Source organism: Colobus angolensis, unplaced genomic scaffold (genome assembly GCF_000951035.1).
Source record: "Colobus angolensis palliatus isolate OR3802 unplaced genomic scaffold, Cang.pa_1.0 Scaffold81, whole genome shotgun sequence".
Taxonomy (NCBI): Eukaryota; Metazoa; Chordata; class Mammalia; order Primates; family Cercopithecidae; genus Colobus; species Colobus angolensis.
The window spans coordinates 7,666,073-7,681,662 of record NW_012121932.1 but is presented as its reverse complement, the minus strand read 5'-3'; the positions used below and the strand labels follow the sequence as shown (position 1 = coordinate 7,681,662).

Genomic DNA, 15,590 nt, shown 5'->3' with positions numbered 1-15,590 from the left:
TGGTTTCAGTACTAAATAGTTGAGTACAGTCTTCCCCCCTTTTATCCCTGGGTTCATTTTCCACATAATTATTCATTTTAATTATTAGTTATTGTTAATATTTCACTGTGCCTAATTTATAAATTGAACTTTATCATATATATGTACAGGTAAAAACATAACACACATACATAGGTTTCAGTACTATCCATGGTTTCAGTCATCCACTGGGGGTCTTAGAACGTATCCCCTTGGATTAAAGGGAACTACTGTAATTAATTGCTCACTGCCTGTATCAGTCACTAGAACTCTAACTTTCTGGGAAAAGGTATTTCTTCTCTTTTGTTCTCTAATGCTCAGCACCCTGCGTGGCTGGCATTTAAAAGACTAACAAATATTTATTGAATGGATGGATGAATGCATGAATGAAAAACCAAATGAATAATGAAAACATAAGAGTATAATACAATTTAACACGTACTATATTGGGCTTGCATAGTACTATGGAAATTTATAGCAGGAGCATCTAAAGCCAGCCTTGACGGGGCTAATCTCCGGAAGAGCAATTAATCTTTTCAAAATCCGACTCTTGCAGGATACAGTCCCCCACTGGCCTGCCACTAGTTTAAAACGAATTATTTTCTGCGAAACACCAAGATCGTGCCAATATTAGGGCATCAATAAGATGGGTTGAATGAGTCAAAGGCCTGCGCGGACAAGTCCAATTAGAACACCTCTGGATAAAAGCCAGAATGAATGAAAGGGTTCATTCCTCGGTGTAGACGCAGAACTGGGACTGAAAATCTGCCCCAAGCCTCCACGTAGACTTTGGCTCCACCTGCAGCAGCGGCGTCCTAGTCACGTGACCCAGGCCAGCCCTCCCTAGGCGCCCGGGCCAGCCTGCGCCTGCGCAGTACTCCGAGACAGCGGACCCGTGTCAGTGACAGCTTCCGGTTTGGTTTCTCCGCCTTCTGCTTGGCTAGAGCTATAGGGGCTCGGCGGCGGCCGCAGTGGGGTGGAGGGGGCAGGGCGTGGTGAGGTAAGGTGAGTGCCGTAGTGGGGTTCCCCGGAGCCATGGCCTGCTCCATTGTCCAGTTCTGCTACTTCCAGGACCTCCAGGCCGCCCGGGACTTCCTCTTTCCTCACCTGCGGGAGGACATCCCCAGCGGCTCCTTGCGGAGGGACCCCAGTAAGTGCCTCTCGCCTCGCCGTTCCTTCCCCCGTCACCCGCGGCCTCTGCTCGGCGGGTTCCGGTCTCCTACTCGCTCTGCGCCTCCTGTCTCTGCCCTCTGGACCCCCAGTTCTCCCCGTGCCTCCCCTCTGTTCTGTGATGACCCCCTGCCCACCTCGTCCTGAAGCCCCATTTGTGTTGTCTTCCTCTCGACCCAGCTATTCTCCTCAGCCCCTCTGATTCCTGGCCCAAAACTACGTCTTGTTTCCTCTCGCCTCTGCCTGTCACCACTTCCTCCCTCCCCCCTCCCCCCACATTCCTAGCTTTCTCTCTGAGTATCTTCTCCGTCTCCCATCTTCAGCCTGGGGTCGTCCCCTGTTTCATGTTGCCTGCTCCGTGATCGCATCCTCTCCGTTCCTTGCCACATGTCAGCGCTCCACTCTGGTATTGCCCCAGCGCCCACTCTTCCATCCCGGGGGACTGTGGCCTTCTGCCACCTCCCGTTCTGAAAGTGTTGATCATCCCCCCACACTCTCCCTTCTTTCACCCGCGTTTCCCCCATTCAGATTTTGAGAACAAATGGCTGACTGACAAATGAGTGACTTTTAAGGTGGTAAGAGTCTCTCAGAGAAGGAAAATAACCTGTCAGGAAGTGAACGAGAATCTACATTAGGAACTAAAATTACAGTGACATAGCCAAGAAAGGTTAATTTGCTTTATTGGGATGAGAAGCCTTCCACCTATTTTTATCATCAAAGTGTTAAATAAGCCTTTCCCCACGTAGTATAAAGTTCCAAGGCTGGTTTATTAGATTTTACATAGGCTCTCAGAATTTCCTACATTTCATCTTTTGAAAGGGTGTGCTTTGTGTTTTATTTTATTTTATTTTTGCGTTTCCAACATGAAGCACATTTGGCTTTGTAGTACAGCGTCCTCACTCTATGCTATGCTGGAATGGTGATATAAGGCCCACTAAGCTCTTCTCCCTTTAAAAAAAAATTTAGAAGATATCAAATCAAACCCATCTGTGAATGATTACATACTCTGTGCCAGTCATTGGTGCTACAAACCAAATAAGGTTGGTGGACCCTGCCTCTAGGAACTTATGGTTTACAGACAAATCATTAACTTCCTCCATTCGATGTGATTGAGATAGATATGAAGCATTTTCTTCAAGTGGTGAAACTTAAGCCTACCTTTGAAGTACTAGTTAGAGGAGTAAAGGAGCGGTAATAGCATGTGCAGAGGAAGGGAGGACTGAAATGGCATAGTATTTAGAGAACTAAGAAAAGCTGAGTGGCTGGAGAGGAGGATGGGAGAGGAAGAATTGGGGCAATGAGGCAGTAATAGTTATAAGGAGCTAGACCATGAGAAGCCTTGTGAAAGTTGTGGGTTTCTCTGAAAGTTTAAGTAGAGAAGTGACATTGTCAGATTTGTACTTAATGTAATCAATAACGTTTGTTGAAGACCCGTAATGTGCTCTGGTAGCAAAGTGGAGGAGAGATTGGAAGAAGGGAAATGGATTGGGAAGCTCTTCCAGTAATCCAAGCAAGAAATGATGTGAGCTTGAATTAAGAACCTTAGCAGGATGAAGATGAAGGACTAGATTAGAAAGACATAAAGGAGTTAGAATCTGTGGGACCTTGTGAAGGTCTGGTGATGGGCATTCTAACTAGTAAGTGAAGGGGAGTTTAGGAAGTCTTTGGCTTGTGGTTTGGACAAGTGTATATAGTAAGAGAATAAAGGATACAGATTTTCAACCTTTCACATTTTAAATGTTTACAGTATGTCCAAGTAAGGACATCTGGTTGAACACCAGATATAGATAGTCTAAACAATAGGGAGTACTGGGCCAGAGATGTTAATTGGGGAGCTAACAGCAAAAACTGTAATTCAGTCTCAAGGATTATGTATGTTGTGAAATGCACTGACTACTAAAGCTGTAAACTTAGAGGAGCACTGGTGTTTAAAAGTCAAGTAGAGGTTACTGGGAAGAAGACTGAGAAGGAGTAAAAGAAAGAGGAAAATCAGGTGAGAGTAAGGCCCTTGGAGCTGAGGAAGGCGAGAATTTGATGAAGGTGAAGAATGGTCAGCAGCTTTGCAAATGCAGCAGGGGTCAGGTAAGAAAAGGATAGAAAAGTGCTCCTTGGTTTTGGGAAGGTGGAGGTAACTTGGACCTTAGGACAGTTTCAGTAGGATAGTGGAGGCAGAAAGCATATTTATAGGATAAGGAGTTAAAAAGTGAAGTATACTATTTCAAGGAGTTTGGCTGTGAAGGATAGCAGATGCAGGATTGTAGATAGGGAATGTAGAAAAAAGGAACAGATTTTATTTATCCCTCTACCATTCTCCTGGTCCAGGCCATGATCTTTTCTCAACCTGGGCTATGATATGATATGTGACTTCTTCTAGCAGATCTTCCTGCTTTCGTTCTTGGTTTCTCATAATAATTCTCAACAGTAGGTAGAGTGAGCTTTTAAGACATAATTTAGATCACAACATTGCCTTTTTTTTTTTTTCTTTTTTTTTTTTTGATACGAGGTCCCACTCTGTTGCCTAAGCTGGAGTGCGGTGGCATGATCTCGGCTCACTGCAACCTCCACCTCCCAGGTTCAAGCAATTCTGTCTCAGCCTCCCAAGTAGTTGGGACTACAGGCATGCGCCACCATGCCCAGCTAATATTTGTATTTTTAGTAGAGATGGGGTTTCACTATGTTGGCCAGGCTGGTCTTGAACTCCTGACCTTGTGATCCACCTGCCTCAGCCTCCCAAAGTGCTGGGATTAGTCATGAGCCACCGCACCCAGTCTAACATTGCCCTTTTTATAACCCTCTATGGTTTTTGATTGCACTTAACATAAAATCCAAAGTTCTTAAATGGTGTATAAGGCCCTTGAGACTCTGCTTCCTGCCATTTCTTGGACCTTATACACCTCTCCCCTTATTTCTTGTGCTTCAGACACTCTTTTTTGTTGTCAAACCAGCCAACCACATTTGTGGCTGAGGTTTTTGCCCTCACTGTTGTCTATGCCTTGGATGCTTTTTGCAGATCTTTGCATGCTAGTTGCATCTTGTCATTCAAGTCTCAGCTCAAATGTCAACTCAGGGCAGCCTTTTCTGACCACCTGATCTAAAGTAGTCAATACAACCCCCTTGTTCCCACTTGTTATTGTCAATCATATCATCCTGTTTATTTTCATCATTATATCTATACTGTCCAGTATGGTAACCTCTAGGCACATGTGTTTATTGAGCCTTTGAAATGTGGCCAGTGCAACTGAGGAACTGAATTTTTAAAATTCAAGTTAATTTTAATTAATTTAAATTTAGGTAGCCAAATGTGGCTAATGGCTATAATATAGTCTGGCACAATTATAGTTGCTAAAACTCAGGTACATACAGATTGAATACGTGTCCAACTTACACAGGCAGTTAGGGATATAAATACACCCCAAACATCTAGATTAATTTGCACTATACCTATAGATTTACAAATACCGTTTAATGTACTACTCTTCTAAATCAAATTCTTGAGTTTATGTATGTTGATATTATTGTGGCTATGATCAATTCATGTAGAAAATGAACAGAATGGACCTCTTCACCAGTGAGGCCCTTTGCAAAACCTGTACAGATGATCTCAGATTTATGATGGTTTGGCTTCCAATTTTTTAGCTTTACAGTAATGTGAAAGCAATGTGTACTTTGTAGAAACCATACTTCAAGTTTTGCACCTCGATCTTTTCCAGAGCTAGTGATACAATGGGTAAGATACTCTTTTATGATGCTGGGTAGCAGCAAATATGAGAGACTGTACTCTACAGTGTATAGTATTCAAGAAATTACTTGAGATATTTTCAACACTTCCTTATAAAATAGACTTTGTGTTAGAAGATTTTGCCCAACTATAGGCTAATGTAAGTGTTCTGAGCACTTTTAAGATAGGCTAGGCCAAGCCGTAATATAAAGAGTTTTGAATGTAAACTTTTGTACAGTGAAATTTTACAGAGAAAAAATGAAATTAGCAGAGCAGGTAAATGGGACCTGACTTAAACTGCTGACGGTATTTGCCTTTGCTTTTCTTCACTTTATTTATTAATGTTATAAATGTTTATTGGGAAGCAGAAATCATGAGATCATCTTAAATTTTTTTAGCTGATATAGTTTTAATTTCTTAACCCAGCTCATCTCTAGAGGATATGTAAAAACATAAAACACCCCAATTACTTGTGAATTATAGAGGTGTATCAGTTGGTTTAAAAGTACTTTTATTGGGCTGAGCTCTTGGAAGACTCAGGTCCTAGGGTCACAGGCATCATGGACCAATCTAAAGAAAACTGCATTTCAGGGCCTGTTAAGGCTTCATCTCCAGTTGGAGGTCCAAAACATGTTCTCGTGACTCAGCAATTTCCTTGTCAGAATCCATTACCTGCAAATAGTGGCCAGGCTCAGTGGGTCTTGTGTCCTTCAAATTCTTCCCCGCGTGTTCCTTTGCAAGCACAAAAGCTTGTCTCCAGTCACAAGCCAGTTCAGAATCAGAAGCAGAAGCAATTGCAGGCTACCAGTGTACCTCATCCCGTCATCCAGTGTACTCCACTGAATAACACCCAAAAGAACAAGCAGCCCCCACTGTCAGCACCTGAAAATAATCCTGAGGAGGAACTGACATCAAAACAGAAAAATGAAGAATCAAAAAAGAGGCAATGGGCTTTGAAAGACTTTGAAATTGGTGGCCCTCTGGGTAAAGGAAAGTTTGGTAGTGTTTATTTGGCAAGAGAAAAACAAAGAAGTTTATTCTGGCTCTTAAAGTGTTATTTAAAGCTCAGCTGGAGAAAGCAGGAGGGGAGCATCAACTCAGAAGAGAAGTAGAAATACAGTCCCACCTTCAACATCCTGATATAATCAGACTGTATGGTTATTTCCATGATGCCACTAGAGTCTACCTAATTCTGGAGTATACATCACTTGAAACAGTTGATAGAGAACTTCAGAAACTTTCAAAGTTTGATGAGCAGAGAACTGCTACTTATATCACAGAATTGGCAAATGCCCTGTCTTACTGTCATTCAAAGACAGTTATTCATAGAGACATTAAGCCAGAGAACTTACTTCTTGGATCAGCTGGATAGCTTAAAATTGCAAATTTTGGGTGGTCAGTACATGCTCCATCTTCCGGGAGGACCATTCTCTGTGGCACCCTGGACTACCTGTCCCCCGAAATGATTGAAGGTCAGATGCATGATGAGAAGGTGGATCTCTGGAGCCTTGGAGTTCTTTGCTATGAATTTTTAGTTGGGAAGCTTCCTTTTGAGGCAGACACATACCAAGACACCAAATGTGAATATCATTGGTTGAGAATTCACATTCCCTGACTTTGTAACAGAGGGAGCCAGGGACCTCATTTCAAGACTGTTGAAGCGTAATCCCAGCCAGAGGCCAGTGCTCAGAGAAGTACTTGAATACCCCTGGATCACAGCAAATTCATCAAAACCATCAAATTGCCAAAACAAAGAATCAACTAGCAAACATTCTTAGGAATCGTGCAGGGGGAGAAATCCTTGAGCCAGTGCCGCCGTATAACCTATCAGGAACATGCTACCAAGGTTTATTTTACCATTGACTGCTGCCCTCAATCTAGAACACTACAAGAAATATTTGTTTTACTGAGTAGGTGTGCCTTAACCTCCCTCCTCAGCAAGCTCCACATCAATAAACATGACACTCTGAAGTGAAAGTAGCCACGAGAATTGTGTTACTTATACTGGTTCATAATCTGGAGGCAAGGTTTGACTGTGTCAGGCATGGTGTCTTCCCAGGAGGCAAATCCAGAGTCTGGCTGTGGGGAAAGTGACCACTTTACCCTGACTCATTCGGTTAAGGAGCTGTCCAATAACCTTCCAGGTACCTGAGTGTGTAACTTATTGGGTTGGCCAAACCTGGTAAAACTGTTGGAATGAGTATGTGATTCTTTTTAAATATGAAAATAAAGATATTTGTACAGAAAAAAAAAAAAACTTTTATTTTAATGTGGACAGCTGCTAGAGATACAGTGATACTACTCTCTTCTATATTTGAATTATCAAGGTATGACTTTATGTTACTTTGTATATTTAATTACAAAAGAAGACTGTCCTCTATAGCTTTAAAAGATGCTGAGCCCTACCCTTTCCCAATGTTTACATTAATGACAACTGTTAATAATTGTTTTTATACGGTGGTGGGCACCTGTAGTCCCAGCTACTTGGGAGGATGAGGCAGGAGAATGGCATGAACCCAGGAGGTGGAGCTTGCAGTGAGCCGAGAACACACCACCGCACTCCAGCCTGGGCGACAGAGTGAGACTCCATCTCAAAAAAACAAAACAAAACAAAAAACAGAAAACAAAAAAAATTGTTTTTGTAAAGTAAATACTATCTACTTAAGACATGAAGTCTGGTCTTACTGCTTTGTGGCTTTTTTGTTTGTTTTGTTTTTGTTTTTTGGAGACAGGGCATCACTCTGTTGCCCAGGCCAAAGTGCAGTGGCGTGATCATAGTTCACTGCAGCCTCAAACTCCTGGATTCAAGGGATCCTTCCACCTCAGTCTCCTGTGTTGCTAGGACTACAGGTATGCACCACCATGCCCATATAATTTTTTCAGTTTTTGTTGAGATGGTGTCTTGCTTTGTTGCCCAAGCTAGTCTTGAACTCCTGGGCTTAAGTGATCCTCCCACCTGGACTCCCAAAGTACTGGAATTATAGGCATGAGCCACTCTCCCTGGTTTATTACTTTGAAATTGCAGGGATGGGTAGAGTATAGGTCCCCAGTTTATGAGTCCCCATTTAACCTACAGTGACATAATTTCCAATGACTAGACCAGAACTTTCTGAAATTTACAGTTGAATTGGGCAAACATATAAATAAATAAATAAATACATGAACAGAGAGGGAGAGCCAGAATAGTTGGAGATAATTTGGGTATTATAATATTGTAGATTTCTTGATTTACCTAATAGTAAAATAATTTCTTGTTGACATACTAAAAATGTAGAACAGCTTTCCTTCTTGCCTCTTTTACCAACCAGAATATAAAGCATGTAGGGAATTATGTTGAAATAATCAATTCATGTTTTTAAGGAATCTCTGAGAAAAATGTGCTTTATTTAGGATAACCTAAAATCATAGAATCACTTTACATAATGGAATATCACAAAGGATATGAAATACTCTATTTTTTATATGTAGTATAAATGCTATGATATGGCACACGATGGGGGAGAATGAAGGAGTGTTGGTCTAGTCTCTCCAGGAAACCCAGAAAGTCTTCATATAGGAGGTGATATTTTCACATTGATAGTTTAAAGGTGTCCATCAGATGGAGAGAAGATAGATAACAGATGTGAAACAGTATGGGATTCAGAAAGCTGCAAATAGTAAATTGTGGTGGGAGGGTGGGATATGGTAAGAGATAAAATTGAAGAGGTTGGTGAAGGAGTTTAGATTTTATTCAGTAGCAGAGTCTTTAGATTGAAGTAAGAGTACTCTGGGATCACGGAAATTTTTTAAAGGTTGCTTGGGAACAGATGATTTTAAGTAAATCATTTTCCACATGTACCTGTGAAAGTGCCTACTGTTCCACCCCGCCTTCTCCCACTTTACCTCTGACATGTTTGTAGTCTTATTATAGTAAGTTGCTTCAAGGTGTAAAAAAACCCTCCCATTTAATCCAAGTGCTGTGAATTCCTCCATTCATTTTATTATGAGTTTTCCAATTATACTTTTTGTTTAATTATCAAGATACATGGTACATTTATGTTGTTTTCCTCATTTATTTACTTATAGTAATTTGCAATAACTCCAGCAAGAAGAAAATTGTTAATACTTAAGAGTCTTATGATCACAGGAAAATGTTTTCTCAATTCATATCCTTTTTTGCAGAGAAAGTTTTGTACTGATAATAATAAAAATCTATGTTTATTAGAATAGCATTCTGTATGGCGTAAACTCGGGAGGTGGAGCTTGCAGTGAGCTGAGATCCGGCCACCGCACTCCAGCCCGGGCGACAGAGTGAGACTCCGTCTCAAAAAAAAAAAAAAAAAAAAAAAAAAAAATAGCATTCTGTGGAGGAAGTAGAATAAAAATAAGTATTCAAGGAGAATGAAGGACTTGTAAAAAGTGTTGAGAAGATCAGCATTTTTTTTTTAATAGATGTTGGTGGGTATCATTTCCCTATAGTGTTTAGAATCCACTAAGTTTTAAAAAGTAATAATAGTTTTATTTTTAAATGTGCATGTTTATAGTATAACTGAAATTACATATTTTTTGCAAGGGATACATACTAAAAAATTGTTTTGGGGCATATATGAACAAAAAATTTGAAGGCCATTCTCCTGTAAGGCTCAGTGATTCCCAGTTTTTTTTTTTTTCTTTTTTTTTTTTGTTGGCATAATAGCATACAAAAAAAAAAAAAAAAAAGAGCTATGGACCCTAAACAGCTAAAACAATTTTGGAAAAGAAAAAAGTTAGAAGATTCACACTTTCTGATTTCAAAGCATATTGGAAAGCTATAATAACCCAAACTGTATGATACTGGCATAAAGACAAACAAACCAATGGAATGGAATAGATAGCTGATAAGTAAACCCTCACATATATGGTCAAGATGGTCTTCAGCAAATGTGCGAGGAGCATTCTTTGGGGGAAAAGACAGCTTCTTCAACATGTGATGTTAGAGGAAATGGCTATCCATATGCAAAAGAATGAAATTGAATCCTTACACCATATACAAAAGTTAAATAAAGACCTAAATGCAGCACCTAACACTAAAACTTCTAGAAGAAAACATAGGAGAAAAGCTTCATGACTTTGGACTTGCATGCTTTTGGATATGACACCAAAAGCATAGGCAGCAGAAGCAAAAGTGGACAAATGGTGCTACACTAAGCTTAAAAGCTTTGTGCATCAAAGGACACAATCAACAGGGTGAAAAGGCAACTTTCAAAATGGGAGAAAATATTTGCAAATCATGTATCTGATATGGGATTAAATCCAGAATATATAAAGAATTCCTGCAGTTCAATAACAACAACAAAAAATGAACCCTATTTAAAATGAGCAAAGGACTTAAGTATACATTTCTTCAAGGATGATATACAGATGACCAAAAAGAATATGAAAAGATGCTCAACATCACTAATCATCAAAGTAATGCAAACCAAAACATAATGAAATGTTACACTTATTAGAAATGGCTACTATCAAAAAAAAACAAAGTAATAGGATATGGTGAGGATGTGGAGAATTAGAAACTTTTGTGCACTGTTGGTGGGATGATAAGATGGTACAACCACTATGGAAAAAATATAGAGTTCCTCAAACTTTTAAAAAAAATTATATGATCCAGTAATCTCACTTCAGGGTATATATACAAAAGAATTAAAAGCAGGGTCTTGAAGAGATGTTTGCACACCCGTGTTCATAGACAGTTCACAGTAGCCAAGAGGTTGCAAGCAACCCAGATGCCCATCGATGGTGGAATAGATAAACAAAATGTGGTATTATACACACAATGGAATACTGTTTAGCCATTAAAATCAAGGAAATGTAACATACTATAACATGAATGAACCTTGTTAAATTATGCTAAGTGAAATATGCCAGTCACAAAAAGACAACTTCTGTATGATTCCACTTACATGAGAAAGCTAAAGTAGTCATTTATAGAAACAAAAAATAAAATGGCGGTTACCAGAGGCTGAGGGAAGGGAGAACGGGAATTGTTTCATGATACAGAGTTTCAGATTTGCAAGATGAAGTTCTGGAGATTATTTATTTATTTATTTATTTACAACATTGTGAGTACACTTAACACTACTGAACTGTCCACTTAAAAATGGTTAAGATGATACATTTTTTTTTTTTTTTTCTTGAGACAGAGTCTTGCTCTGTCGCCCAGGCTGGAGTGCAGTGGTGCGATCTCGGCTCACTGCAAGCTCTACCTCCCAGGTCCACGCCATTCTCCTCCCTCAGCCTCCGGAGCAGCTGGGACTACAGGTGCCTGCCACCATGCCTGGCTAATTTTTTTTTTTTGTACTTTTAGTAGAGATGGGGTTTCACCATTTTAGCCAGGATGGTCTCGATTTCCTGACCTTGTGATCTGCCTGCCTTGGCCTCCCAAAATGCTGGGACTACAGGCGTGAGCCACTGTGCCTGGCCTGTGTGTTTTTTTTTTTTTTAACTAAAATACAAAATGTCAGTCAATTAGATTGATAATAGATTATTTTAAAATGTGACAAAGCTGCTTATGATGGAAAGTGACATAGTTCCAATAGCTCCAGGCCCTACCTGACTGCTTTTACTGCTAAAAGGATCAATATCTTGGCTCACCTCTAACCCATTTGCAGCATACTAAGAATCTCTGCTACGGGCAGAGGGTAGCCATTGATGGTTTTAAGTAAAAGTATAACAAAAGTATTTTAAGATTTGAGTTTTAAACAGATATATTGGTAGCTGTGAAGAGAATAGATTGGGCAGTTCAAAGCTAGAGGCAGGTGACCATTAGATAGATAGTTGTAGAAGTCCAAGTTAGAGCCCATAAAGGCAGAACTAAGGTAATAGCAATGGCAATGGAGTTTGAGACTATTAGAATTTGAACTGAGAAATAGGATAGCCAGACAAATATTTTAGAGACATTTCTTTGTTAGCAAAGAGAAGAATGGATGGGAGTGATGGGTAAAGTGGAAGTAGAGTGACCAGTTAGGAGGCTATTGCAGTATTCCAAAGGAGAAGATTATCTTTTTCTTAGCATGATTTTCCTAAGAGGTTATTTTAGAGTATACACGTGACAATCCTGGAAGTATGATAAGTAGTTTTGAATGAGTACTATGCTTAATACAATTTGGGACTATTGAGACCTTAAATGAAGAGTAAGTTGTTGAACCTTCCTCATAGAGAAGAATTCTTGAAACTGCTAGGTATCTGCTGTGACCACACCTTGCCTTTAAAAAGGAGACCAGAAATGGTCCTTTGAACATAGATTGCTTTTCTTTGTACAAAGTGAGTCTAAGTCTCACATATAAGTTCCCCAGAAGACAGAATCTCATCAGGTCAAGAGAGTAGACATTACTTATTATCACATTGCCCCCCACTTTTTTTAAGGTCTGTGAAATCAGACATAAAAGCCACCACCTGACTACTTATACTCTACCTTTAAGATGTTAAAACCTCAGTACTGTGCTATCTAACATGGTAGCCACTGGCCACATATGGCTATTTACATATACGTTTTAAAAAAATTCATTCCCTCAGTCACAGTGGCTACATTTGAAGTGCTCAAGCCACATGTTGCTAGTGGCTACCGTATTGAGCAGCACAGATATAGAATACTTCCATTATTACAGAAAGCTCTCTTGGAAGTATTGCCTTAGTGAGACTTTCTTCTTCTTCAACTTTTAAGTTCAGGGATGCATGGGAAGGATAGGCAGGTTTGTTATATATGTAACTGTGTGCCATGGTGGTTTGCTGCACAGATCACCCCATCACCCAGGTATTAAGCCTAGCATCCATTAGCTATTCTTCCTAATGTTCTCTCTCCCCACTCCATTCCAATAGGCCCCAGTGTGTTTTGTCCTTTGTTCTCCCCCATGTGTCCATGTGTTCTCATCATTTAGCTCCTACTTATAAATGAGAACATGTGGTGTCTGTTTTTCTGTTCCCGCATTAGTTTGCTGAGGATAATGACCTCCAACTCCATCCATGTCCCTGCAAAGGACATAATCTTATTCCTTTTTATGGATGCATAGTATTCCAGGGTGTTTATGTACCACATTTTTCTTTATCCAGTCTATCATTGATGGGCATTTAAGTTGATTCTATGTCTTTACTATTGTGAATGTGCTGCAGTGAACATATGTGGGCATGTATCTTTATAAAAGAATTATTTATATTCCTTTGGGTATATATCCAGTAATGGGATTGCTGGACCAAAAGGTATTTCTGCCTCTATGTCTTTGAGGAATCACCACACTGTCTTCCACAATGGTTGAACTAATTTACACTCCCACCAACAGTGTAAAAGCATTCCTTTTTCTCTGCAACCTCACCAGCATCTGTTGTTTTTTGACTTTTTAACAATAGTCATTCTAACTGGCACAAGATGATATCTCAATGTGGTTTTGATTTGCATTTCTGCAATGATTAGGGATATTGAGCTTTTTTTCAGTATGTTTTTTGGCCACATGTATGTCTTCTTTTGAGAAGTGCCTGTTCATGTCCTTTGCCCAGTTTATAATGTGGTTGCTTGTTTTTTTCTTGTAAATTTGTAAGTTCCTTGTAGACTCTGAATATTAGACTTTTGTCAGATGGATAGATAGAAAAAATTTTCTCCTGTAGGTTATCAGTTCACTCTGATGATAGTTTCTTTTGCTGTGCAGAAGCTCTTTAGTTTAATTAGATCCCATTTTTATCAGTTCACTCTGATGATAGTTTCTTTTGCTGTGCAGAAGCTCTTTAGTTTAATTAGATCCCATTTGTCAATTTTGGCTTTTGTTGTAATTGCTTTTGGCATTTACATCATGAAATCTTTGCCTATGCCTATGTCCTGAATGGTATTGCTAGATTTTCTTCTACGTTTTGGGTTTTACCTTGAAGTATTTAATCCATCTTGAGTTAAATTTTGTATATGTTGTAAGGAAGGGGTCCAGTTTCAATTTTCTGCATATGGCTAGCCAGTACTCCCACCACCATTTATTAAATAGGGAGTCCTTCCCCCATTACTTGTTTTTGTCAAATTTGTCGAAGATCACAGGATTGTAGGTAAGGGCCTTATTTCTGAGTTCTCTGTTCTGTTCCATTGGTGTATGTGTCTGTTCTTATACTGGTACCATGCTGTTTTGGTTACTGTAGCCTTGTAGCATAGTTTGAAGTCAGGTAACATGATGCCTCCAGCTTTGTTTATTTTGCTTAGGATTGTCTTGGCAATGCAGGCTCTTTTTTGGTTCCATATGAATTTTAAAATAGTTTTTTTTTTCTAATTCTGTGAAGAATGTCAGTGGTAGTTTAATGGGAATAGCATTGAATCTATAAATTACTTTGGGCAGTATGACCATTTTCACGATATTGATTCTTCCTATCCATGAGCATGGAATGTTTTCCCATTTATTTGTGTCCTCTCTGATTTTGAGCAGTGGTTTGTAGTTCTCCTTGAAGAGGTCCTTCACTTCCCTTGTTAGCTGTGTTCCTAGGTATTTTATTCTTTTTGTAGCAGTCATGAATGGGAGTTCATTCATAATTTGGCTCTCTGCCTGTCTGTCGTTGGTGTATAGGAATGCTTGTGATTTTTGCACATTGAGTTTGTATCCTGAGACTTTGTTGAAGTTGCTTATCAGATTAAGAAGCTTTTGGGCTGAAACGATGGGTTTTTCTAGATATAGGATCATATCCTCTACAGACAGAGATAATTTGACTCCCTCTCTTCCTATTTGAGAACCTTTGTTTCTTTATCTTGCCTGATTGCTCTAGCCAGAACTTCCAATACTATGTTGAATAAGAGTGGTGAGAGAGGGCATCCTTGTTTTGTGCTGGTTTTCAAGGGAAATGCTTCCAGCTTTTGTCCATTCAGTATGATATTGGCTGTGGGTTTGTCATACCAGGCTCTTATTATTTTGAGGTATGTTCCTTCAATACCTAATTTATTGAGAGTTTTTAACATGAAGGGATGTTGAATTTTATCAAAGGCCTTTTCTGCATCTATTGAGATATTCATGTGGTTTTTTTCTTTAGTTCTGTTTATGTGATTTTTTTTTTTTTTTGAGATGGAGTCTCGCTCTGTCGCCCAGTCTGGAGTGCAGTGGCCGGATCTCAGCTCACTGCAAGCTCCACCTCCCGGGTTTACACCATTCTCCTGCCTCAGCCTCCCGAGTAGCTGGGACTACAGGCGCCCGCCACCTCACCTGGCTAGTTTTTTGTATTTTTTTAGTAGAGACGGGGTTTCACCGTGTTAGCCAGGATGGTCTCGATCTCCTGACCTCGTGATCCGCCCATCTCGGCCTCCCAAAGTGCTAGGATTACAGGCTTGAGCCACCGTGACCGGCCCTGTTTATGTGATGAATCACATTTATTGATTTGAATATGTTGAACCAACCTTGCATCCTGGGAATGAAGCCACCTTGATTATGGTAGATAAGCATTTTGATGTGATGCTGGATTCTATTTGCCAGTATTTTATTGAGGATTTTTGCATTGATGTTCATCAGGAACGTTGGCCTAAAGTTTTCTTTTTTTGCTGTATCTCTACCAGGTTTTGGTATCAGGATAATGCTAGTCTCACAGAATGAGGGAGGAGTCCCTCCTTTTCAGTTTTTTGGAATAGTTTCAGTAGAAATGGTACCAGCTCTTCTTTGTACCTCTGGAAGAATTCCACTGTGAATCCATCTTGTCCTGTCTTGGGGTTTTTTTTTTTTTT

At 39.8% G+C, this 15,590-nt stretch overlaps 1 protein-coding gene and 1 pseudogene across 2 annotated transcripts in view; both read left to right on the top strand.

Annotated features, from left to right (window-relative positions):
* Window positions 1-867: 867 nt before the first annotated feature.
* RAB3GAP2 (RAB3 GTPase activating protein subunit 2 (non-catalytic)) overlaps window positions 868-15,590 on the top strand; it is a 116,891-nt gene continuing 102,168 nt past the window's right edge. The window contains exon 1 of the mRNA XM_011929459.1: window positions 868-1,168. Coding sequence (XP_011784849.1) covers window positions 1,054-1,168 — 115 coding nt within the window. The 5' untranslated portion in view covers window positions 868-1,053. The remainder of the gene's footprint in view (window positions 1,169-15,590) is intronic.
* LOC105502797 lies at window positions 3,717-6,937 on the top strand (annotated as a pseudogene). Its single transcript, XR_001000403.1, has 2 exons — window positions 3,717-3,805; window positions 5,462-6,937. The product of XR_001000403.1 is annotated as an aurora kinase A-like (transcript).